The following is a 26,907-nucleotide window of genomic DNA, read 5'->3' as shown; positions in this document are numbered from 1 at the left end:
CCCTAAATGAAGTCTGCCTGGCCTGAGCAAGCTGTTGGGCATTAAACAAATGAAAAATAAGGTATTATAGATACACATGCATATATATATATCCCCACACTGAAACGGGGCAATTACTTCAAAATTCTAGTAGTGTCTAATTGTTTAAAAATATGCTACCTGAAGAGGGAGTTTCTTTAACAATCTAGGATACTTTGGTTTCTTTGAAGCTATTGCCAACACAAGTTTCCAGATATTTTCACCAGGAAGGATGGTCTCATGGTTCAGACTCTGGAGTGGGCTCAGTTCCTGACAGCCTTACAAGTTTCCAGTGTGACCTGGGGAAAGTCACTTAAGGCCATGTCTGCACTACGAAATTAGGTCGACTTTATAGAATTTGGTTTTGTAGAAAGCGTTTTTATACAGTCGATTGTGTGTGTCCCCACACAAATGCTCCAAGTGCATTTAGTCGGCGGAGTGTGTCCACAGTACCAAGGCAACCATCGACCTCCGGAGCAGTGCACTGTGGGTAGCTATCCCACAGTTCCCACAGTCTCCACCGCTCATTTGAATTCTGGGTAGAAATCCCAATGCCTGATGGGGCAAAAACATTGTCACAGGTGGTTCTGGGTACATATCGTCAGGCCCCCCTCTTCCCTCCCCCCCTCCGTGAAAGCAATGGCAGACAATCGTTTGGCCTGTTCAGTTCACCGCAGCAATGACCATTGTAAACACCTCGCGTGTTATCATGCAGTTTATGCAGAACCAGCACCTGAAAAACCAGGCAAGGAGGCGATGGCAGCGCAGTGATGAGGACATGAACATAGATTTCTCTAAAACCGTGGTCCCCAGCAATTTGGAGATCATGGTGTTAATGGAGCAGGCTCATGCCATGGAATGCCAATTTTGGCCCCGGGAAACAAGCACAGAGTGGTGGGACCGCATAGTGTTGCGGGTTTGGGACGATTCCCAGTGGCTCCGAAACTTTCGCATGTGTAAGGGCACTTTTATGGAACCTTGTAACTTGCTTTCCCCTGCCCTGAAGCACAAGAATACCAAGATGAGAGCAGCCCTCATGGTTCACAAGCGAGTGGCAATAGCCCTGTGGAAGCTTGCAACGCCAGACAGCTACCGGTCAGTTGGGAATCAATTTGGAGTGGGCAAATCTACTGTGGGGGTTGCTGTGATGCAAGTAGTCAATGCAATCACTGAGCTGCTGCTATCAAGGGTAGTGACTCTGGGAAATGTGCAGGTCATAGTGGATGGCTTTGCTGCAATGGGATTCCCTAACTGTGGTGGGGTGATAGACGGAACGCATATCCCTGTCTTGGGACCAGACCACCTTAGCAGCCAGTATGTAAACCACAAGGGTACTTTTCAATGGTGCTGCAAGCAGTGGTGGATCACAAGGGACGTTTCACCAACATCAACATGGGATGGCCGGGAAAGGTTCATGACACTCGCTTCTTCAGGAACTCCGTTCTGTTTGAACGGCTGCAGGAAGGGATTTACTTCCCAGACCAGAAAATAACTGTTGGGGATGTTGAAATGCCTACAGTTATCCCTGGGGACCCAGCCTACCCCCAAATGCCCTGGCTCATGAAACCGTACACAGGCACCCTGGACAGTAGTAAGGAGCTGTTCAACTATAGGCTGAGCAAATGCAGACTGGTGGTGGAGTGTGCATTTGGACATTTAAAGGGTCTTACTGGAAAAACCCAGGAAGTGGGTGGGCGCAAGTCCACCCACTACTAAAGGCCCCTTCCCCAGCACGTCTCCAGTCACTGGCGCAGTTTACTGACTTGCTCAGACCTCAGCAAAACCAATATTCCCATTGTTATTGCTGCTTGTTGTGTGCTCCACAATCTCTGTGAAAGTAAGGGGGAGACGTTTATGGCGGGGTGGGAGGTTGATGCAAATCGCCTAGCTGCTGGTTACGCGCAGCCAGACACCAGGGCGGTTAGAAGAGCACAGCAGGAAGCGGTGTGCATCAGAGAAGCTTTGAAAACCAGTTTAATGACTGGCCACGGTACTGTGTGACACTTCTGTTTGTTTCTCCTTGATGAAAACCCGCCCCCTTGGTTGCCTCTAAATTCCCTGTAAGTCACCCGCCCTCCCCACTTCGATCACAGCTTGCTTGCAAAGGAAATAAAATCACTATCCTTTAAAAAACATGTATTCTTTATTAATTGATTATAAGAATAGGGAGATAACTCACAAGGTAGCCCGGGTGGGGTGTGGGAGGAGGGTTGGAGGGAAGGAAAAGGCCATTTTAAAACTTATTGAATGCCAGCCTGCTGTTGCTTGGGCTGTCCACTGGGGTGGAGTGGTTGGGTGCCCGGAGCCTCCCCCACCCCGAGTTCTTGGGAGTCTGGGTGAGGAGGCTATGGAACATGGGGAGGAGGGAGGGCGGTTAAACAGGGGCTGCAGTGGCAGTCCGTGATCCCGCTGCCGTTCATGAACCTCCACCAGACGCCAGAGCATGTCCGCTTGATCCCACAGTAGCCCCAGCATTGCATCATGCCTCCTCTGATCTTCCTGCAGCCACTTCTCCCCACGTTCATTGGCCACTGTCCTGTACTCTGGTATTGTGTCCCTCCACACAGCTCTGTCAGTGCCGGACAACTGCATGAGCTCAGAGAACATTTCATCGCACGTGCGTTTTTTTCGCCGCCTTATCTGAGTGAGCCTTTGGGACGGTGGAGGGACACTTGAAACATTTGCAGTTGCTGGAGCAAAAAAAGGTAGTGAAGTATTTTAAAAGATACATTTTACAGAACAATGGCTATACTCTTTCACGGTGAACAACACTATTCACATTACATAGCACATGTGATTTTGGTACAAGGTCGCATTTTGCATCTTATATTGAGTGTCTGTGGCTTTGGTGTTAGAGATCGCACATGCAGGGCCGGGCAACAGAATTCGGCTTGCAGATGGCCAGGGTAAGCCAGAGTCTTTTGGCTTCTGCAACCTTCATAACAGCAGCCCCCTCCTCTCCCATACCAAGCAAAGCACGTTGAGTTGGCCATTTAGTGCTGCAGTTTTCCTGTTAACGTGCAGCAGCAGAAACCAAACTAACCCTCTTCCCCCATCCAATTCTCTGGGATGATCACTTTACCCCTCCCCCCACTGCGTGGCTGGTATCAGGGAAGATCCCTGCTAGCCAAACGCAAACAGCTCAGCGCCAATGCCTCCGCTCTCACCCCACAGCGTGGCTAACTGCGGGGAGGATTTCTTTTCAGCCACAGGCAAACAGCCCAGTAGGACTAGCCACCTCTGAATGTCCCCTTAATCAAATTCCCCTATTTCAACCAGATTACCATGAATGATATCACTCTCCTGAGGATAACACAGAGAGATATAGAACGGATGTTGCTTGAATGTCAGCAAACACTGGGACCATACGATGCCAGGCTTTGTCATGCAATGATACCAGATTACTTGCTACTAGCATGGCGTGGTAAAGTGTCCTACCATGGAGGATGGAATAAGGCTGCTCTCCCCAGAAACCTTCTGCAAAGGCTTTTAGAGTACCTCCAGGAGAGCTTCATGGAGATGTCCCTGGAGGATTTCCGCTCCATCCCCAGACACGTTAACAGAATTTTCCTGTAGCTATACTGAGCACGAATGCATCCCAAGTCCTCAGGGCTACTTAATCATTAAAAAACGCTTGCTTTTATAACATGTATTATATTTTAAAAGGTACACTGACCAGAGATCCCTTCTCCAGCTTCGTTGGGTTGGGAGGGTATTTCAGTCAGGGTGAGAAAAAGATCCTGGCTGTTGGGGAGAACGGGGTGCTGTGTGCTCTCCTCAAGCTCGTCCTCCTCCTCCTCATCTTCCCCGTCCACAAAATCCTCAGGCATGGCGAAGAGTACCCCATCATCGGAGTCCACAGACAGGGGTGGGGTAGCAGTGGTGGCCCCCCCGCAGAATTGCATGCAGCTCAGCATAGAAGTGTCATGTCTGGGGCTCTGTCCCAGAGTGTCCGTTTGATTCTTTGGTTTTTCTGGTACGCTTGTCTGAGCTCCTTAAGTTTCACGCAGCACTGTATTGTGTCCCCGCTGTAGCCTCTGTCCCTCATGGCCTTGGAAATTTTTTGAAATGTTTTGGCATTTCGTCTTTTGGAACGTAGTTCTGATAGCACAGAGTCCTCTCCCCATACAGTGATCAGATCCAGTACCTCTCGTTTGGTCCATGCTGGAGCTCTTTTTTGATTCTGGGACTGCATGGTCACCTGTGCTGATGAGCTCTGCATGGTCACCTGTGCTGATGAGCTCACCTGGCCAAACAGGAAATGAGATTCAAAAGTTCCCGGGGCTTTTTCTGTACACTTGGCTAGTGCATCCGAGTTCAGACTGCCGTCCAGAGAGGTCACAATGGTGCACTATGGGATAGCTCCCAGAGGCCAATACCTTCAAATTGCGTCCACACTAACCCAAATTCAAAACAGCGATGTCGATATCAGCGCTAATCCCCTCATTGGGGAGGAGTACAGAAATCGGTTTTAAGAGCCCTTTATGTCGAAAAAATGGCTTCATTGGGTGGACAGGTGCAGGGTTAATTCGATGTAACGCTGCTAAATCCGACATAAACTTTCTAGTGTAGACCAGGCCTCGAGTCTCTATGTGCCCCAGTTAAAATGGGCATAAGGAAACTTTCTCACAAACTGTGTTGGTCTTTTTTTTAAATTAAGCATGTTTGCAAGTGTTCACAGGTTCAGGGCCTCAAGATGTGAACTCTTTGGGACAGGGATTGTTTTATAATCTGTACGTTATTCCCTGATAACCAGAAACTTCTACACTTAAATTCTGTACCATTTTCTTTTTATTTTAACATCATCTTAATAAAATTCTTAAATGTGTTTGTACAGCACTTGGCACAATGGGGCCCCACAATCGCAGCTGGGGCCTCTAGACACTATTATAATAATACAAACAATTTTCCTGCATATGTCCAAATATTTCCGCATTACGTGTCACTGTGATTATTTGGGGACTCTAGGTACAACTTATGAATTCTGTTTGATGTTATGAAATTATTGTATCAGGAAACACCTCTGTGAGGATGTGGATTCCACCAGACCAGGGAGTTGTGAACCTTAATGACTGTTCTCTGACCAAAGGGTATGCTAAGGAGATTGCCCAAGTAGGGAAATCAGTTCAACCAAGTGTCTCTGCAGGAAGGGGAATCAGAAAATACCCAGCAGGAGAACAAAGTAACTAGAAGTTGGTAGTGGCCATAAAAATGTGAGGGAAGACTCACAGATTAAGACACAGGCAGCTTTGGGCAAGAGAGAGGAAGAGAAGTGCATGCTTTCTTAGTAGGGAGTTCAGGGCTAGCCAAGGTCAGAGAAACCTAGCTAACTTAGAAGTACTCAATGATTCTAAAAAGAAACCAAGAGCTGCAAAAGAAGGATCCTGGACATCCCAGAGGAAGCCCAAGTCCAAAGAACTCTCCAAAGTGGTGAGGAAACTGAGTTGTGCTTATTATGTTCTCTGTGTATCTCTTGTGTTGCTAAGTAAAGAGTAATGGTGTTTTAGAATGCTGTGCAAAGTTTGTCTGTGTGTCTGTTGGCTTTCACTGTCACAGGGGTAAGGTCTGGACTCTGTTCAGGAGACTTAAAGAGTACACAGGGCCCATATCACTGGATCCCAAACACAACAGTCTGGGAAATGCCCAGCCAGATTAGGAAGCTCTACTAGAGCTGTGTGTGTGGAACTGTCATATATTATGTTTTCAGTTATTTTTGCTAAGATGCCTAGAGACTTATGGAAAGAGGTACCTATACAATTAAAATGCATAGGCATCTCAAGATTAAAAACCTGATACTTAACTATCTGAGATATTCTGGGGGGGTTGCAATGTCCCTAAAACTCTTCTGATTGTTCTGATGTTTATGCTGGTTCATCATCTGCAGCATTTACAGGTGGCTCTTCTGCATTATGTGATTCTGAAATTATTGCAAAAATATAAGACATATTAAAAATAATTCATTGGTAAGATGATTCCTGGCTGATACTTTGCAAGTCACTGATTTAACAGATATGGGTCAACTGAGGCTGTCACTCACTAATCTGCACCCCCATGTCATTTCAGTGACTTACACCTGTTATTCTGAAATCATCACAGGCATTCTTTCCACTTCCATATTAACGTGCTTCAGTTTGTTAATGTAGTTCTACACAGAGCACTTCTCAATTCCACAAGGCCCTGTTTTTACAGAATGCCCTGCACAACCTACACAATCATGTCACTGTGGCACTGGTTTCCTGCTTATTAAATGCAATGGCCCACCTACTGGGGGTCAATTAGTCACTTTCAGACCTCCTCACGGTTGGTCATGCTTCAAGGGACTGCCTTGTTCTGTGTTTGTACAATGCCTCGTACAATAGGGTTTTGGTCCATAACTGGGACTTCTAGGCACTAGAGTAATACAAATAAATAAATAAATAAATGCTACTCTGGCTCTAGCTACTTCCAAAATCATGAGTTAAAATGATACAAGGTTAATATTCATGGTAAATAGGCCCAATGGCCTGTGATGGGATGTTAGATGGGGTGGGATCTGAGTTACTACAGAAAATTCTTTCCTGGGTATCTGGCTGGTGAATCTTGCCCATATGCTCAGGGTTTAGCTGATCGCCATATTTGGGGTCGGGAAGGAATTTTCCTCCAGGGCAAATTGGAAGAGGCCCTGGAGGTTTTTCGCCTTCCTCTGTAGCATGGGGCACGGGTCATTTGCTGAAGGATTCTCTGCTCCTTGAAGTCTTTAAACCACGATTTGAGGACTTCAATAGCTCAGACATAGGGGAGAGGTTTTTCGCAGGAGTGGGTGGGTGAGATTCTGTGGCCTGCTTTGTGCAGGAGGTCGGACTAGATGATCATAATGGTCCCTTCAGACCTTAGTATCTATCATGGACTCACCTGAATCTGTGTAATGAATTCCTTCAGTTGGTGAGACGAAGTATTTAAGAAGCCAAGAGCTAGCAGGGGTTCTTCTTAAGACATTTCCCATGTGATAGAAGGGGACTATGTGTCAAACTACAATTTAGATTTTCCTGCTTGTCAATTGAGAAAGTACAGGATTCCCCATTTGAACTCCTCAGACAAAACAGAAATATTAGTTTATTGGTCTATGCTATGTACCTTTTGGTTTGTCCAAGGATTCAGTTTCTAGCTCTGATTCAGTCTCAGTCAATAAAGGATTTGTTTTTTCTCTGTCTTCTTTCACTATGTCATCTCTGTGGGATGCAGACACTGCTGATGAATTTAAAATGGCCTGCTAAAATATAAATAGAATATAAATAAATAAATAAATAAAATATAAAAATAAAAATAAATTATAAATAAATATAAAGTTTTGTGATTGTCTGTATACAGTGCAGAGTATAATAAATACAGACTATCTGAATAGAAATACTTGTTCATAGGCAATGATGGGAAAAGTAATTACAAAATTTTCTGTTAAATAGGAGTCGAAGAACATATGGTCTGCATATAGTAGACAAAATATAGTTGAAGAACTAGAAGTTCATTAAATATTAAACATTTCAAGCTGTTATAAGGTACTTGAGTCTAATAAAAAAAAATCTTGCAACTATCCCACGGCTTTAAACCACTGTTTGTACATTAGGGCAGTGGTTCTCAACCAGGGGTCGGCGACCCCCTGGGGGGCCATGAGAAGGTTTTAGGGGGGCCGCCACGCAGTGCCAACATTAGACTCACTGGGGCCCAGGGCGGAAAGCCAAAGTCCTGCCAAGCCCCCAGAGCCCGGGGCTCCGCCACCCAAGGCTGAAGCCAAAGACTGAGCAGCTTAGCTTTGCGGGCCCCTCTGTGGTGTAAGGGCCTGGGGCACTTGCTCTACTTGCTAACACCTAATGCTGTCCCTGATTTTTATATGCAGAAAAACAGTTGTGGCACTGGTGGGCTGTGGTGTTTTTATAGCATGTTGGGGGGGGGGCCTCAGAGAGGAAAAGGTTGAGAAGCCCTGCATTAGGGGAAGGCGGGAGGATCCATGCTCCAGTAGGCACCTGAAGAGGAATTCCCCATGTCCTCTGGCGTAGCTCACAATGCATCAGCAGCTCCAGCACTCTTTCAAACAGTTCAGTGTATTCTCCCATCCATACCACGCTAGCTCTCCTGGCCAATGTGAAGCCCTGGCCCCATTACCATCACTTTCTGGGAAACTAACACTGTCAACTGCACTAGCAAGAAGAAGTGCCTCCATCGCCCCACAGTGCACCCATCCTGGAGTGGATATAATTTGACCTTAATGTTCTAGAACTGCTGAAGAGATGGAAAATAACCTTAGTCTTTCTTGTTTCACAGACAATTGTCTGCTGTGTTATTAATTTAATTTTTAAAAGTTATACAAGGAGAAATCTGAGAAATCTCTCAGAACACTCCTTACAGAAAGTGGAAGTAATGGAGACGAGCAGCTCAGACACAAGGACAATGACCAATGTACATAAATCTAAAGAGATGGAAATACCCCAAGAAATGTTCATGAATGTTCACTTAAGTAAACAAATGATGTATTTTGGTTGAGCTTGCACCCCTTGTGTGTCTGCTTTCCATGACTACGCTACTAAATGAGCTCACTACCGGGGATATTCATTCATGGAAACAACGTATCTTAAGAGAATATCAGAGGTTATTTGAGGAAAATAAATCTTAAACTCATAAGTGTATTTTCACTAGAAAGAGAAGGTTACTCACTTTGTGCAGTAACTGAGGTTCTTCAAGATGTGTCCCTGTGGATCATAGAATCATAGAATATCAGGGTTGGAAGGGACCCCAGAAGGTCATCTAGTCCAACCCCCTGCTCAAAGCAGGACCAATTCCCAGTTAAATCATCCCAGCCAGGGCTTTGTCAAGCCTGACCTTAAAAACCTCTAAGGAAGGAGATTCTACCACCTCCCTAGGTAACGCATTCCAGTGTTTCACCACCCTCTTAGTGAAAAAGTTTTTCCTAATATCCAATCTAAACCTCCCCCACTGCAACTTGATGCTCCTCTTCAGCTGGCAGTGCACCCCGGAGCAGTCGACTGGAGATTTTGCTAGCAGTGTCTGGTCGGGACGCGCATGCGCAATCGCTGTCTCATGGTGGCGCTGACGCCTCTTCTGGCATGCACACATGCCGACCCCCTCAGTTCCTTCTCTACCCTGGAGCAGTTGATTCTTACTCCAAAGTAGAGGGGAGGAGGGTGGGTAGTGGAGCAACAAACAGAGACATACATCTCAAAGAACCTCAGTTATTGCACAAGGTGAGTAACCTTCTCTTCTTCATCGAGTGGAGTCCCTGTGGGTGCTCCACTTCATGAGAATGTATTGCAGTGCCCTCATGCAGATGGAAGGGACTTTGGAGTTGATTGTGTAGCTGCTGCTAGGACTCTACAGCCTAATTTAGTGTCTGCGCTTGAGCTAAGCATGATTGCATAATGATTGGTGAAAGTATGTTCGGATGCCCTTGTAGTTGCTCTGCATTTGTCAAGGATGGGCACGTTGTGCAGGAATGCTGTAGAAGTTGCTACAGCCCTTGTCAAGTGTGTTCTGGTTCCTGTTGGGGCTTCAGTGTTTCATAAGGAGTAGCACAAGTGGATGCAGTTTGATATCCACTTCAATAGTCTTTGTGTTGATATAGCTGTGCCTTTTGACATTTCTGTTGTTGATACGAACAGTCTGGGGGACTTACAAAAGGTCTTTGTGCTGTCTAGGTAAAAGGCCAAGGCATGGCAGACATCTAATGTGTGTAATGCCGCCTCTAGTGGGTTGTTGTGTGGGTTAGGGTGGAAAGTGGGTAGGTGAATTGGCTGGTTAAGGTGGAATGAGGACGATATTTTGGACATGAATTTTGGGTGAGTCCTCAGAGTCACTTTGTCCTTGTGGAATATTGTGTATGAGGGGTGAGCCATGAGCGCCCCAATCTCACTCACTCTCTCTTTGTGCCGATGTGATGGCTATTAAGAATGTTACTTTCATTGATAAATGGAGCATAGAGCAAGATGCTAAGGGTTTCAATGGTTTTCTGGTTAAGCATTTGAGCACTAGGTTTAAGTCCCATGCCGGAGTAGGTTCACAAATGTCCGGGTACATGTTTTGTAGGCCCGTTATGAATCTCTTTGTGATCAGGCAGGCGAATACTGATGTCCCTTCTATCTGTTGGTGGAAGGCGGTTATTGCCGTGAGGTTGACCTTGATCGAGTTTGTAGCCAGTTCTGATTTATTTAATGATAGTAGGTACTCCACGATCAATGGGAGTGGGGTTTGGTTTGCTGATATTTGTTTGTTTTGACACCAAATGGAAAATCTCTTCCATTTTTAGGGGTATGTATGTCGTGTGTTTTGTTTCCTGCTGTTAATCAGTAGCTGTTGTATTTGATCTGAACAAGTTAATTCGTTCCCTCAGAGCCATGAAGGAGTCATGCTCTGAGGTGATTTTCCCTGGATTGGGATGGAGGACTTATGCGTTGTCCTGTGAGAGGAGATCACGTCATCAAGGGATACTGAATGGAGTGCATATTGCCATGTGATTCAGATAAGGGAACAAAGTCTGTCTGGGCCATGTTGGCACTATGAGGATTATCTTGGCCCTGTCGGTTTGTATTTTGTGTATGACTCTGGAGATTAGAGGAATTGGAGGGAAAGCATATAAGAGATGGGCGTTCCATTTTATCAGGAACATGTCTCCCAGTGATTGTGTTCCCTGTCCTTCTTATGAGGAGAATCCTGGGCATTTCTTGTTTGCTTGTGTGGCAAATAGGTCTATGGATGAATTTCCCCACCTCCGAAGATGAGTTGTGTCATTTTGTCATTCAGTTCCCATTTGTGTTCTTCGGAGAACTGTCTGCTTAGTGTGTCCGCCATGATATTCAGACAGCCTGGTAGATATGAAGCTGTTATAGTGATGTTATACTTTCCCAGTTCCATAACTTTAGAGCTTCCACACATAATGAGTGGGATCACACTCCACCCTGGAGGTTGATATAGAACATGCAAGCAATGTTGTCTGTTAATATCCTTATCATTCTGTTTCTTATGAGTGGAAGGAAGCGGTAGCATGCACTGTGGACCGTGTGTAGTTCCAGTAGGTTTATGAGAAGGTGCGTCTCTATTGGTAACCGTTTGCCCAGGGCAGTATATTGTTTCAGGGGGGCCCCCCATCCGATCACGGAGCTGTCTGTTGTGATTTGAACCAATGGTGTTTCCCGATAATGCACGGCAAAACTGATGGCTGAAATTTGTGACTTTGTCCTCACCCACAACTATTTCACATTTGGGGACAATATATACCTTCAAGTCAGCAGCACTGCTATGGGTACCCACATGGCCCCACAGTATGCTAACATTTTTATGGCTGACTTAGAACAACGCTTCCTTAGCTGTCAGCCCCAAACACTCCTACTCTACTTGTGCTACACTGATGACATCTTCATCATCTGGACCCGTGGAAAAGAAGCTCTTGAGGAATTCCACCATGATTTCAACAATTTCCATCCCACCATCAACCTCAGCCTAGACCAATCCACACAAGCCGTCCATTTCCTGGACACTACTGTGCTAATAAGTGATGGTCACATAAACACCACCCTAAACCGGAAACCTACTGACCATTATACTTACCTGCATGCCTCCAGCTTCAATCCAGGACACATCACACGATCCATTGTCTACAGCCAAGCTCTAAGATATAACCGCATTTGCTCCAATCCCTCAGACAGAGACAAACACCTACAAGATCTCTATCAAGCATTCTTACAACTACAATACCCACCTGCTGAAGTGAAAAAACAGATTGACAGAGCCAGAAGAGTACCCAGAAGTCACCTACTATAGGACAGGCCCAACAAAGAAAATAACAGAACGCCACTAGCTGTCACCTTCAGCTCCCAACTAAAACCTCTACAGCTCATCATCAAAGATTTACAATCTATCCTGAAAAATGATCCCTCACTCTCACAGATCTTGGGAGCCAGACCAGTCCTCACTTACAGACAGCCCCCCAACCTGAAGCAAATATTCACCAGCAACCACACACCACACAACAAAAACACTAACCCAGGAACCTATCCTTGCAACAAAACCCGATGCCAACTGTGTCCACATATTTATTCAAGTGACACCATCATAGGATCTAATCACATCAGCCACACTATCAGAGGCTCGTTCACCTGCACATCTACCAATGTGATATATGCCATCATGTGCCAGCAATGCCCCTCTGCCATGTACATTGGCCAAACCAGACAGCCTCTAAGCAAAAGAATAAATGGACACAAATCTGACATCAGGAATCATAACATTCAAAAACCCGTAGGAGATCACTTCAACCTTTCTGGCCACTCAGTAAAAGATTTAAGGATGGCAATTTTGCAACAGAAAAGCTTCAAAAACAGACTCCAATGAGAAACTGCTGAGCTTGATTTAATATGCAAACTAGATACCATTAACTTGGGTTTGAATAGAGACTGGGAGTGGCTGGGTCATTACACATATTGAATCTATTTCCTTAAGTTAAGTATCCTCACACCTTCTTGTCAACTGTCTAAATGGGCCAGTTTGATTATCACTACAAAAGTTTTTTTCTCTTGCTGATAATAGTTCATCTTAACTAATTAGCCTCTCACAGTTTGTCTGGTAACTTCAACTTATTTGTATGTGTATATATGTTCCATTCTATGCATCCGATGAAACGGGCTGTAGCCCACGAAAGCTTATGCTCTAATAAATTTGTTAGTCTCTAACGTGCCACAAGTACTCCTGTTCTTCTTCCTGTTGAAAAGGTATGCCTGAGCACACGTTTGATGGGTTTGTGCACCAGTGCAGCGATTGAATCACCTCTGCGGCGGGTGTGAATCTCTTGTTTAGGCTGTGCCTTCGTGGTTGTAGACTGTATTTAGCCATCTTTATAGGCACCGCATGTGTAGCCTGACATGCTTGACCATGAACGTGGTGGTCGCCATGTGTCCCAGTAGCTATAAGCAGGTGCATGCATGCACCATGAGCTGTGCGAGACCCCCAATATAAGGGAGGTCATCATGGTAAAGCGGGGCTCTGGAAGGGAGTGAGTACAGGCGAGCACCTATGAATTCCAGTTGTTATACTGGAGTGAGGGTGGATTTCCTTTCATTGATTTGTAGCCCCAGGGAGTGGAGGAGGGAGATGGTTAATTGAATAGCTCTTTCTCTTTCTGTCTTTGTGGAACCCCTGATTAGGCAGTCGTCTAAGTAAGGGAATATGAGTATCCTTTGTCTGTGCAGGTGTGCTGCTACTACCGCCAGTGCTTTGGTGAACACTCCCGATGCTGTCGATAGGCCAAATGGTAGCACTCTGTATTGGAAGTGTTCTTGTCCTACTGTGAACCTTAGGAAGCATCTGTGAGCTGGATGGATTGTAATGTGAAAGTATGCATCTTGCAGGTCAAGGGCTGCAAACCAGTCCCCTTCTTCCAGCATAGGGATGATCGAGTTCAGGGTGACCATTTTGAAACTGTGGGCAGATGAATTTGTTGAGTTTTCTTAGGTCTAGGATGGGTCTACACCCCGCATTTTTCTTTTGAGTCAGAAAGTAATGGGAATAAAATCCCTTCCCTCTGTGTTGTGTTGGGACTAGTTCCATTGCACCTATTTGCAGAAAGTGATGCACCTCTTGTCTCAATAGATGCTTGTGAGAAGGGTCCCCGCAGAAGAACCGGGAAGGAGGGTGGGTAGTTGGTATAGATGTAAAAGGGATGGCATAGCCCATTAGAATTAGTTTTAAAACCCACTGATCAAATGTGATCACAGCCCAGTTGGTGTAAAATGGCCTGAGCCAGTGCCCAAAGATTTGTGTGTTGTCCGCTGATGCTGGTGTTATGGGGAGGTCATGCAGACCCTTGACCAATACTTCAAAATTGCGGTTTGTTTGGTGGTGGTTGAGACGCTGAGTTCTGGGGTTGATTCTGTTGGTATCTTTGTGGTCTATTTCTTTGTCCCCTTGATTCGTATGGTCTCTGCTGTCGCTGAGATGTGTTGTCCCTGTTTCTGTTGTATGGCTGATCAAGTTGCCTCCTGTTTTGCGTTGTGTGTAGCCCTAATGTTCGGAGGGTCACCCTGGAATCTTTCATGGACTGGAGAACTTCATTGGTTTTGGGCAAAAATAGTCTGTCTCTGTCAAAAGGCAAATCTTCCACTTTATGTTGCAGTTCTTTGGAGATTCCTGATGAATTCAGCCATGATGCCCTGACATTATAATGGCTGTTGCCGTCATGTGAGCTGCTGTGTCTGGCACGTTGAGGGTGGCCTGTAGTGCTGTCCTGGCGATAAGCTGGCCTTTGTTCACGATGGCCCGGAATTGTTTTCTTTCCCCCTCAGGTATATTCTGGGTGAATTCTGTGAATTTGTTATAATTGTTATGATCATAGTTTGCCAGTAGCACGGTGTAATTTGCAGTGAGGAATTGCAGTGTAGCTGATGTGTACACTTTTTGGCCTAGAAGATCCAGTCTCTTCCATTCTTTGTTTTGAGGAGTGGATTTATATTGTTTGTTTCTTTGGTTTACTGCATCCACCACCAAGGAGTTTGGTGATGGGTGCGCAAATAGGAATTCCATCCCTTTATTTGGCATGTGGTATTTCCTATCCATGCACTTGTTGGTTGGTGGGATGGAGGCCAGTGTTTGCCACATAATGTCTGCTGGTTTCAGGAGGGCATCATTGATGGGGATGGGGATCTTGGAGGAAGCTGATGTATGGAGTATTTTCAGGAGTTAGTGTTGTGTCTCCTGTACTTCCTCTAGAGGAATGTTCTGGCTCTGTGCCACTCCCCGAAAAGCTCCTAGAGGTTTTTGAAGTCATCGGGGCTATTGTAGTTGTGGGTATAACTTTCATCCATAGAGCATGAGGGGTTGTATTCTAGAGGCTCACCATGTTCTAATGTGATATCTCTTTCTTCTTCCCCTTCCTCTGTGGCTTCAGAGAGTTCGGGTACTGAAGTCGATGCTGATTTTATGGTTTTTCTGTTCACGGATGTAGGCTGTCGGAACTGCGCCCTAAAAGTTGCCCATGGGTCCCATTGTGGCCACTGTAACTGGAATGGCATGGATGGGCATATCCAGGGGTTAGCCAGCCCTGGTGGTAGACCCTTGTTTGGGTCTGATTTTCTTTTGTATTTGGTTGCTGTTGGGGAAGAATGGTCAGAAAAGAAGACAGCTTCCTTTTCTTCATCTTCTTCATCTCTTGAAAATGGTAGTGCGATGGGAGAGTGGGGTTGGTCTGGTGCCGTAGGTACCGGCGAATCCGCCGTGCCAAGTAGAGGAGAGTCAGTGCAGATGCAATCCGAGTTGTTGAAGTTTGTTCGGCAGACATTGGTGCTACTGTTTGCGGTGCCACTGCTTTCGGTGCCAATCACTTGTGTGTGGCCTTTCTCGGCACCGTGGTGTCTTGACTAGGTTGTTCTATGCTCTGTGCCACTATCATCAGTGCTGGAGGGGGTGCCATGGTTTGCAGCATCGGTTGCGGTGCCATTCCTTTCGCTGGGGTAGAGGATGCCGTGGAGTAGGAGGAGGAGGCTGAATGGTGCCTGCTGCTCGACTACTTAACTTTGCCGGCAGAGGTCCCCTGGCAGATGGTGCTGGAGGTGCCTGGTGTATTGAAGGTGCTCACTCTAGAGAAGCTTGACATCGAGGGCACGGATCTCGCCGGAGACTGTTTCTTTTTTAAAGGTTCTCAGCTTGGAGATGATAATGCTCTCTTCCTTGATTTCTCTGAGGACAAGGCACTAGCTCTGTCCAGTGACATGGCCGCAGGGGAGCCACTTGTGGATTCCGTTTCGAGGGGTCAATATTTTCTCCATTAGGATGCATTTTAGGCAGAGATCCCTATCTCTCCTTGCCCTTGCCTTTGGGTTACTACAGTGAGCACACTTTTGAGGGATGTGCAACTCCCCCAGGCAGCAGACACAGAGTGAATGTCTGTCTGAGACCAGCATGGCATCCTTCTTAGATGTGCACTTTTTAAAATCTGGTGATCCAGGCATTTTTGTTTTTGTCCCTCTTCAAGGTTCTGAGGATGGGGAGAAAGAAATGTAAAAGCTACATCTACTTAAATCCAAGCTTAAACTAACTATTAACACTATAAGTACTATCCTAAATCTCTAAAATCACTATTCACTATTAACACTGTAAGTACTATCCTAAATCTCTAAAATCTAACTAAAATCTGCTAACAGACTCCATCTCAAGCCGAGGACAGTTGAGAAGGAACTGAGGGGGTCAGTGCATGCACGTGCCCGAAGAGGCATCAGTGCCGCCACAAGACAGCTCCTGCGCAAGCGCGCCCCAACCAGACACTGCTAGCAAAATCTCCGATCGACAACGCTGGGACGCACCGCCATCTGAAATGGAGCACCCACAGGGACACCACTCAATGAAGAACCTGACTCTAGAAGTTATGTTCCTCCAGTCGTGGAACAGAAATTTACCATGTGACTTACGTACTCCCTCAGAACTAATCAACACCACTTGAACTTCAGATATTAAATTTTCACAGTGAACAGTTAGTGAACAATCTATAGCTCAAGAATGATTCAAACAAACAAGTAAAGAATTTCAAATAATGAAGACATTCAAGAAAATCAGACTGCTCACAGAAAATTTGTTATGTGAATGATTGGTTCTGAATTATTGATACTGCCACTTCAAAACTTTGAAAGGAATCACTCATATTTGGGGCTATTTTCTGCCCCAGTTATTGATAATCACAAAGATAATACAATTAACCACTGAAACAATAGTTACATTATAAGAAATTTTACAGAAATTTTACAATTGCTTTCTAATAAGAGTCGCATGACACATGACTGGAGATGCCTAAAGAAAATGAATGAGTCGAATCCTACATTATGGACTCCATTATACCTGTAGCTAGCTATAACAGGTTCTTTATGGGCCTAGCATTACTTCAATTTGCCCACCAGGACTCAGTTTCCTTTCTACTACATTAGTTTGGATTCTGGCCTCACTTCCAAGACAAACAAAAACAGGCCAAGCACAAAACAAAGAATTTCCTTTGCCCTTCCCCAGGATTTTATCACAAGTCTCAGGATATTTGGTGTTTTTCGTAAAGCCCCAGCTCCTAGAGTTGTGTGATTAAATGAGAATCTCAGCTTTCATTTAAACAGAAGGGTAAGTTTCTAGCCCTTCCAGTTGTGGAGAAAAGACTGAAAACATGAAACGAAGGCTCAAAACTCAGAAGTCAAACAGAAAGCACCTACTTAAAAAACACATGATTTTTAAGCCAATTGCATGATTAATTTTTTAGGGCCTGACTCATGATTTTTGGCCCTTTTGGGATGGCAAGCCCCATTCAGGGGTTGAAGTGGGGCTTCCTCCAATCCTCACTGGAAGCTCCGGCCTGAGCACCTAGACAAAAACTGATGGCAATCCTGCACCTCCAGCATACACCATTGCTCTATTGTGGCAGGCCTTTTCCTTCTTTTACTCTACCTCTTCCTGGGTCCTTTGATGTCTTGTCTCCTCAGGCCCTGAGAAACTTACTCCTCCTCAGGGTTCCTGCATCTTCACCAACGTTTTCCACAGATCCTCCTGGGCTCAGTGCCTACCCGGTTCTATAAGTGATCAGCCCCACACAAGGCCTGGTCTTTCCAGAGAACTCTCCCCAACAAGTACACGCTCCCCTCTCTCCTTTCTCCCTCCCGCACATCTCCAGGCACTTTAAGGAAAGACTGCCCTTTAAAGAGCCTGCTTTTTCTCCCACCATGCACTGCAGTTCTGCCCACAATTACCAAGCAACTGTGAGAACTACATCTCCCAGAAGAGAAAGTTACTCATCTTGCAGTAACTGAGGTCATTCGAGATGTGTGTCCCTGTGGGTGCTTCACTCCAGGTGACGGTGTGTCCCAGCGCCATTGATCGGAGATCTTCGGTAGCAGTGCCTGGTCGGGACGCACGCGCTCAGCTGCTGTCTTGCGGCGTCGTTAGTGTCTGCCTGAGCACACGTGTCCCGTACCCCCTCAGTTCCTTCTCTACCACAGAGTGATCTGATTAGTACTCCAAAGTAGGGGGAAGAGGGTAGGTAGTGGAGCACCCACAGAGACACACATCTTGAAGAACCTCAGTTACTGCAAGGTGAGTAACTTTCTCTTCTTCTTCGAGTGCTGTCCCTGTGGGTGCTCCACTCCGGGTGAATTTGAAGCAGTACTCGCTATGGTTGGTGAGCTTTTGGACTGAAGGACAATGGTAGACAGTACCATATGGGCGACTATGGTGTCTGCCATGGTATCCCATGTGATGGCATAATGTCTGGCAAATGTGTGGTCAGATGTCCACGTGGCCGCCTTGCATATGTCTGTAATAGGTACCTTGTGAAGGAAGGCAATGGATGTTGACATTGCTCTAGTAAAATGAGTCCTAGCAGTCTCTGGTGGTTGAACATTCTGGGTCTGATAGCAGGATCTGATGCAGTCCGAGATCCACTTGGAGAGTCTTTGCTTAGAGATAGCCTCACCCTTTGATCTCTTGGTAGTAGAAACAAATAGCCTAGGGGATTTATGAAATGGTTTAGTTCTGTCAAGATAGAATGCAAGAGCCCATCGGACATCAAGGGTATGCAACGCCGCTTCCTGTGGAGTCGTGTGAGGCTTGGGATGGAATACAGGTAAGTATGTTGGCTGGTTAAGGTGGAAGGTAGACACCACCTTGTGGAGGAATTTGGGGTGGGGTCACATAGCAACCTTGTCTTTAGAGAAAATGGTGTAGGGAGGGTAGGCCATCAGGGCGCTTATTTCACTAACCCTTCTCGTTGACATTCTGGCAACCAAGAAAGCCACTTTCATGGACATGTTGAGCAGGGATGAGGTAGCCAGGGACTCAAAAGGAGGTTTCATAAGAGTGCGGAGAACTATGTTGAGACTCCAGGAGGCTACTGGTGAATGAATTCCATGGTAGAGATGTTGCAAGCCCGTGAGGAAGCGTTTCATGGTGGGGTGGGCAAAAAGTGAATAGCCGTCCAGAGTGTCACAGAAGGTGGTAAGGGCGGCGAGGTGTACTCTGATAGAACTGAGCGAAAGCCCATCCTGTTTTAGTTTGAAAAGATAGTCTAAGATGTCAGGGAGGGTTGCAGTCTGGGGTATTAGGCATCTGTGGAAGCACCAGATGGAGAAGCGTTTCCATTTTTGCAGGTAAGCGTTACAAGTGGAGTCCCTTCTACCGTGCAGGAGGACGTGTTGGACCTGTTCCGAGCAGGCTAATTCATGGGATTGAAACCATGAAGGAACCACACCATCAGATGGAGTTTCCAGAGCTGTGGATGAAGAAGCCAACCACGGTTCTGGGAGAGGAGATCTGGTCTGTCAGGGAGAGTCCTGGGAGCACGGATGGACATGCGTAGCAGGTAGGGATACCATGTCTGTCTGGGCCAAGCTGCGGCAATAAGTATGACCTGGGCCTTGTCCTCTGTGAGCTTGCATAGAACCCTGTGTATCAGTGGAATCGGTGGAAAAAAGTGTACATGAGGGAATTGTTCCAAGGAATGAGGAATGCATCCCCTAAAGATGCGTTTCTGAGTCCTGCTCTGGAGCAAAACAGATGGCATTTGCGGTTTTGAGAAGTGGCAAACAGGTCTATCGATGGAGTGCCCCAGTGGGAGAAGAGCTGTCGGAGTATCATGGGATGTAATTCCCATTCGTGTTCCTCGGAGAAGTGTCTGCTGAGCGTGAGATTGATGTGCAGACGTGTCTCTGATAGGGACCAGCAGCCCTATGCCTTGTGGTCGCCTAGGTGCACTCCCCAAACTATCAGGGAAGCGTCCGTGGTAAGCATGAGTACTGGGGAGTGTGGATGGAAGGGAACACCCGTGCATAGGTTCTCTGGTTTTGTCCACCAATGTAGGGAGGCCAGTAAGTTCGGTGGCGGAGTCAGTGTTCTGCAGAAACTGTCTCTGTTGGGTTTGTAGTTGGAGTTGAGATGTCAGATGGGGTGGGATCTGAGTTACTACAGAAAATTCTTTCCTGGGTATCTGGCTGGTGAATCTTGCCCATATGCTCAGGGTTTAGCTGATCGCCATATTTGGGGTCGGGAAGGAATTTTCCTCCAGGGCAGATTGGAAGAGGCCCTGGAGGTTTTTCGCCTTCCTCTGTAGCATGGGGCACGGGTCACTTGCTGGAGGATTCTCTGCTCCTTGAAGTCTTTAAACCACGATTTGAGGACTTCAGTAGCTCAGACATAGGGGAGAGGTTTTTCGCAGGAGTGGGTGGGTGAGATTCTGTGGCCTGCATTGTGCAGGAGGTAGGACTAGATGATCATAATGGTCCCTTCTGACCTTAGTATCTATGAATCTATGAAAACCCTGAAGGCATCTCATGTGCAGCGTGGCGTATTTGACCACAAAGGTGGTGGCTGCCATGTGACCAAGAGGCTGAAGGCAGGTCCGTGCCTGTATTCTGGGGCGAACAGAGATCGTGTGTATGAGATGTGTAATAGTGAGGAATCTCTTGTGTGGAAGCGAGGCTCTAGTTCGAATCAAGTCCAGGTGCGCTCCAATGAACTCTATCTGCTGTGTAGGTATTAGGGTGGATTTCTGGAAATTTATTTGCAAGCCTAGACTGTGGAAAAGGGAGAGGGTAAAGTTTGTCGCATTTAACGTCTCGTCATAGGAGCTGGCTTTGATAAGGCAGTCAGCTAACTAGGGGAAAAATATAATGCTGTGTTTGCGGAGGTGGGCTACAACTACAGCTAGGGTCTTGAAGAATACCCACGGTGCTATGGAGAGTCCAAGTCGAAGTACTCTGTATTGAAAGTAGTTGTGTCCAAGTATGAATCACAGGAAGCATCTGTGTGCTGGATGAATGAATATATGAAAATAGTCATCTTGTAGGTCGAGGGCTGTGAACCAGTCCCCTTGTTCCAGCACAGGTACTATTGTGCCCAATGTGACCATCTTGAATTTTTGTACACTACTGTGTACATTTTGTACACAAACTAGGGCACTAATTTGGTCTAAAATAGGTCTCCACCCCCTGCCTTTCTTTTGGGTCAAAAAGTAGTTGGAGTAGAACCCTTTCCCCCGATGTTGCGTCAGTACATGTTCGACTGCATCTAGGTAGAGAAGATGAGCCACCTCCATGCGGAGAAGGTGCTCGTGAGAGGGGTCCCTGAAGAGGGACAGGAAAGGGGAAAGGATGGGAGGGGGAAGATAAGAAAGGGATGGAGTAACCTGACTGAACTATTTCCAGGACCAAACGGTCCTGCGTGATCTGTTGCCAGACATGGTGGAAAGCCTGGAGGCGGTAGCCAATGAGCAAATAGGTGGCGGAGTCAAGGGGTGGTTGCGCAGAACCCCTGACCAGCACTTCAAAATTGTTATTTGTTACCTGATAGGTGGAAAGTAGTTGGTTGCGCCTGGTTTTGCCTGCGCCTAGGAGGTCTGTTGTGGTTTCTCCCAGTGTCATACTGGGGTCGGTGATATTGATATTGTTGTGCGCGGGGCATCTGATAAGGTTGATACCTTGGTCTCCTGGGGATGGATGGGTATACGCCCAATGTGCGCAAAGTGGCTCTAGAGTCTTTCATTGTGTGAAGGACTTCATTGGTTTTTTTGGAAAAGAGTTTATCTTTGTCAAAGGGGAGATCCTCCACTTTGGTCTGCAAATCTTTGGGGATACCGGATGCCGAGAGCCAGGTAGACCTGCAGATCACCTGCAGTGGTGCAGGCTGCTGGATCAGCCATGTCCATGGATGCTTATAGTGCCATCCTAGACACCAACTGACCTTCGACGAGGACTAACTTGAAGTCCACTCTCATGTCCTCCAGTATATGGGAGGCAAAATCAAAGAACTTGTTGTAGTTGTCATAGTCATAGCTTGCAAGGGGGGCAGAATAATTTACAATTCTAAATTGCAGAGCAGAAGAGGTATAAACCTTGCAGCCCAGGAGGTAAGGGCATTTGAGGTCCTTGTCCTGCAGAATGGGCCAGTGGTGTGGCTGCTTTGTTCTCTGCGTCGCTGCATCCACCACAAGAGAATTGGGTTGTGGATGGGAAAATAAGAAATCGACGTCCCTCGCAGGCACGTAGTATTTACATTCAGCTTTCTTGCCTGTTGATGGGATGGGGGCAGGGGTCTGCCAGAGAGTATCAGCTGGTTCTAGGAGAGCTTCATTTATGGGTAGTGCGATCTTTGAGAGTGCAGAGGGATAGAGGATTTTGAGGAGTCTATGTTCTGTCTCCTGGACTTCCTCCAAAGGGATTTCCTGGCTGAGTGCCACGCTCTTGAAAAGTTCCTGGAATTCCTTAAAGTCGTCCATGTTTCATGGAGGTGGAGGCATGAGGGCATCCTCTGTGGCTGATGGCAAGATAGGAGCCAGTAAATCCGGGAAGGGTTCATAGCCCACCTCTTCAAGAGGGGTTTCAGGAGCTCTAGATGTTTATTGGAGCTGGGGATACAGGCGTAGGATGAGTTTGCGGTCCAGTAGAAGGGGCACAAGGAGGAGCAGTGCCAGGAGCCGACCACGGGTACCACTGAGGCCAGGACACCAGGTAGGGAAAGTTGGGTCCCAGCCACTGGAGGACAAAGTAGGGAAACTGAGGCTGATTCTGATGATGCGCCATGTCTTTGGGTATGTATGGCTCCGGTGAAGGGGGAGACTCAGGCAGGGAGAACTCCGCCTGCTGCTGTGTGTTGTTCTCTATCAGTGAAAGTAGCCAGGTCAGGTGGTGAGAGCTGCTGTTTAAACAGTGAGTGCTCCATGTGGAGGAGCAGAGAGTCAGGCTCAGGGGCCAGAGATATCTTGCTGATGCAGGAATTGTTGCTGCTCCCTAGGCTGGCCTGCTGCAGAGCGTGAAGTGTGAGCGGCAGCCCGGAGTGATTTTAGTTTCACTTTTGTAGGAGCCACGAAACGTTTGTTAGAGCCCCGCAGGGGGTCTGAATCTGCTCCAAGGGCTGCAGGCAGGCTCGGTGCTGACATTCTTGTCGGCACCGGGGTGGAATGCATTACCAGCACAGAGTCCATTGTCGGTGCCGGCAGGACTGGTGCTGAGGAGAGGTTCCCCCTGCAGGAAGTTAGGTCCCTGCTTTTGCACCCTGCATGAGTTGCTGCTGAGGTGCTGGGGAAGCCAGAGTTGCCTGCTCTCGGCACTGTCAGCACCAAGGGTAAAGACCTTACGGGAGATCCTTTACCCTTTTGAGTGTCTCTGAGAGGAGCCATTAGGGCTTCCTGTCTCTTCGCATGAGAGGGTGAAGCCGTGCTCCCGGTCAGTTCTGACTTGGCAGGGGAGCGTGAGGGAGAGGGTTTACTGCTCTTCTTCGTAGGCGACTGCAGAGCTTTCTCCATGAGGAGCGTTTTTAGCCGCAAGTCTCTGTCACGGCGAGCTCTAGTTTTTAAGTTGGTGCAGTGGAAACACTTGGCAGAGACGTGTGTCTCGCCAAGGCATTTAACACAGAGTAAGTGCCCGTCAGACAGCAGCATAGACTCCTTGCAGGAGCCACATTTCTTAAACCCTGGCGACCACAGCATAACGAAAGTATGAGCGGCCAGGGAAGTCTCAACAAGAGACTAACTTGAGGGGGGGGAATATTTTTTTTTAAACTAACGAACTATGCTAAAGGAAAGGGAGAACTGGGAAATGGCTAGCTAACTATTTCTATTTTTCTCTGCTTATTTCTCACAGTAACCAGGGAAGAGATGAGCTCTGCCCCAAGTCCCGTCTTCAGCCGACGACAGTTGAGAAGGAACTGAGAGGGGAGGGCGGGACGCGCGTGCTCAGGCAGACCCTAACGACAACGCAAGACAGTAGCTGAGCGCGTGCGTCCCGACCAGGCCCTGCTACTGAAGATCTCCGATCAACAGCGCCGGGACGCACTGTGACCTGGAGGGGAGCACCCACAGGGACAGCACTCAAAAAAGAATCCTGAGTTTTAAAGGGCCAAGCTCCGTTAATAGGCAGACCGGCAGTGTTTGCTATTAAAGGGGCCAGCAATCTCAGCTACAGTAGCCAACGAAATTATGGTAAATTTGTCAGTCTCATACCAGCATACTTCTCAAAAAGTTAACTACAATTAAAGTCAAAGGGATAATCTCCAACCAATTAAAAATTTTGGCATTAAAAATTTTACTCAATGCTCACAGGCCAATTTAGTGAGTTTTTATCTTTACCATATTATTAATTATTATTATTTGTATTATAGTATCACAGAAGCCCCAGGCATGGACCAGAACGTTACTGTGTTAGGTACGGTACAAATACAAAATTAAAGGATGGTTCCTTGCCCAAAGAGCTTACTATCTTAACCATTCTAATATAAATATTTAAAGCATTATGTAGCCATATTTTTCTGGTTTTATCCGTTTTTCTTTTTTTTTTTTAATGTGTTTACCTGACCAGAAGCATGTCCCTCATCTGCTGGTGACTGTATTTCCATTGTTTTTCCTTCCTTCTCTCCTGAGACTGGAGTTCCTTCAGTATCCTTTCTATTACATTTCTCTCGATCAGCTGTAAGTAAAACTGCAACTATAAATACTGCCTGATGAAACTTAGAACTAAACAGAAGCACAACTTCCTCTCCTCCTTAAAAGAAAAGTACATTCTTATGTAAGTAAATTTGTAAGTCTAGGAAATATGGGTTGCAACAATTTTTCAGAACTATGCTAAGGCCTTTTTGGTGGATGGTGGGTTCTTGACCAGAGTTTTGTCTTAACATGATTTAACACACCTGATAATTCCTGGAGGACTAGTGTGGATACACTAAACTGATTTTGAAAGTGATTAGACTAACATACACTTTCAAACTGCATTTAAAATTGGATTAAACTAATGCCAGTATGGGAAAGACTAAAAACACTGATCAAACTTCCTGCTGAATTAAACCTTAAAGTCATTAGAGTCTTCAGCAGATCTCAGAGAAAGTATTAAAAAGCCAGAAAACTCACCTTGGAGTGCTAAAATCTTTTCATCACAAATGCTCATGACTTTTTTGATGCTGCCTTTTACTTGAAAGGATTCAGTTCTTGGATTATTTTCTTCTTCTGAATGTGGGATTCCATGTGGGGGAAAATTTAAAGTATTAGTATGTTTAGGCAATATGCACTCAGAAGGCAGTTTAGTGTCAGTCTCCAAAGCCAGGGAGTCCATCCACCTCAAGAGTCTGATACTTTTACTCAAAATAATTCCTTAAATTGGTACCGTTTTTACAAACATATGGAGATACAATAAGATAAGGCAAATGTGTATCAAGATAGCACAGAAAAATAGTAGTTCTACAAAATACTGCAGAAACAGTTGCACAATTTTTGCTAATCAGTGATGTCTCTTGATGTATATGAGGAGTTCTCGTTAATGTTAAGCATAACCTACTAATGTTAACAGGAGTTGAATATTTATTAAAGGTATAAACTACTTCATCTTTCTATATGACTCGGTGTTTCTACATTAACTTGGCTATTTTATGTATCACTGCTTTCATGATTAAGCAAATGTATGTCAATAAATCACAGTAAATAAGAGTCAGACTATAACTAGTAGGGTAGAAGTTAATGTGCATCTGAAATGAGGAGGAGCAGCAGTTCAAGTTGTTTACTTCGTGAACTCATGTGCCTACAGAAAGATTAAACTATTCTGATTCTCAGGGTCCTCTTTACTTTTTTTGAACATATAAGTTAGCACCAACTTTCTAGTTTCCATATACTGATTTCTGCTTTTAAGAGAAAGGATGGAGTCAGATCATAGAATCATAGAATATCAGGGTTGGAAGGGACCCCAGAAGGTCATCTAGTCCAACCCCCTGCTCAAAGCAGGACCAATTCCCAGTTAAATCATCCCAGCCAGGGCTTTGTCAAGCCTGACCTTAAAAACCTCTAAGGAAGGAGATTCTACCACCTCCCTAGGTAACGCATTCCAGTGTTTCACCACCCTCTTAGTGAAAAAGTTTTTCCTAATATCCAATCTAAACCTCCCCCACTGCAACTTGAGACCATTACTCCTCGTTCTGTCATCTGCTACCATTGAGAACAGTCTAGAGCCATCCTCTTTGGAACCCCCTTTCAGGTAGTTGAAAGCAGCTATCAAATCCCCCCTCATTCTTCTCTTCTGCAGGTTAAACAATCCCAGCTCCCTCAGCCTCTCCTCATAACTCATGTGTTCCAGTCCCCTAATCATTTTTGTTGCCCTTCGCTGGACTCTCTCCAATTTATCCACATCCTTCTTGAAGTGTGGGGCCCAAAACTGGACACAGTACTCCAGATGAGGCCTCACCAATGTCGAATAGAGGGGAACGATCACGTCCCTCGATCTGCTCGCTATGCCCCTACTTATACATCCCAAAATGCCATTGGCCTTCTTGGCAACAAGGGCACACTGCTGACTCATATCCAGCTTCTCGTCCACTGTCACCCCTAGGTCCTTTTCCGCAGAAAGATCCTTGATGTATAGTGTATATTCCTCTCTTCTCAGGAGAGAGTTCATTGGTGAGGCAACAGGATAGGATACAATTTGGGAAAGAAACAATAGGATACAAAAATAGAAAGTCTCCTAAATAACTTTTGGTAGGGCTCATGTACTGATGCTAGATAAAAGGACTGTCCCACTGTCACAAAGAGAACAAAAAGCTAAATTGAAAAGGCGCCTCTGCTGTGAACATTTATGCACAGGAGTAACTTTACATAGGTCGAAACAACAGACTGGACTTCTACATAGAGTGCTTCAACCAATGTGCACGGGCTGAAATTGTGGAAAAGCAGCATCACTTGCCCCATAACCTCAGCTGTGCAGAGCACAATGCCATCCACAGCCTCAGAAACAACTCTGACATCATAATCAAAGAAGGCTGACAAAGGAGGTGCTGTCGTCATCATGAATAGGTGGGAATATGAACAAGAGACTGCTAGGCAGCTCTCCAGCACCACTTTCTACAAGCCATTACCCTCTGATCCCACTG

General features: G+C 46.0%; 1 protein-coding gene across 5 annotated transcripts in view; it reads right to left on the bottom strand.

Annotated features, from left to right (window-relative positions):
• Window positions 1-2,162: 2,162 nt before the first annotated feature.
• Window positions 2,163-26,907, bottom strand: part of LOC311514251 (uncharacterized protein) — a 74,306-nt gene continuing 49,561 nt past the window's right edge. Inside the window, exons 19-23 of one of the 5 annotated variants that reach the window (XR_014709852.1) lie at window positions 24,905-25,000; window positions 24,352-24,467; window positions 7,132-7,267; window positions 3,695-4,264; window positions 2,569-2,708 (exon numbers count right to left, since the gene is read on the bottom strand). Coding sequence is in view for 4 of the 5 variants with exons in the window: in XM_084616670.1 (XP_084472796.1) it covers window positions 2,194-2,708; window positions 7,132-7,267; window positions 24,352-24,467; window positions 24,905-25,000 (863 nt within the window). In the remaining variant the exon portion in view is untranslated. Of the gene's footprint in view, window positions 2,709-3,694; window positions 5,936-7,131; window positions 7,268-24,351; window positions 24,468-24,904; window positions 25,001-26,907 lie in introns of those variants that run through there. The other 4 variants (XM_084616670.1, XM_084616671.1, XM_084616672.1 and 1 more) reach the window with 4 other exon arrangements.

Source organism: Lepidochelys olivacea (assembly GCF_965140295.1).
Source record: "Lepidochelys olivacea isolate rLepOli2 genome assembly, chromosome: 1".
Classification (NCBI taxonomy): Eukaryota; Metazoa; Chordata; order Testudines; family Cheloniidae; genus Lepidochelys; species Lepidochelys olivacea.
Note: the sequence above shows the minus strand (reverse complement) of the source record. Positions and strands in the feature narration are given on the sequence as shown.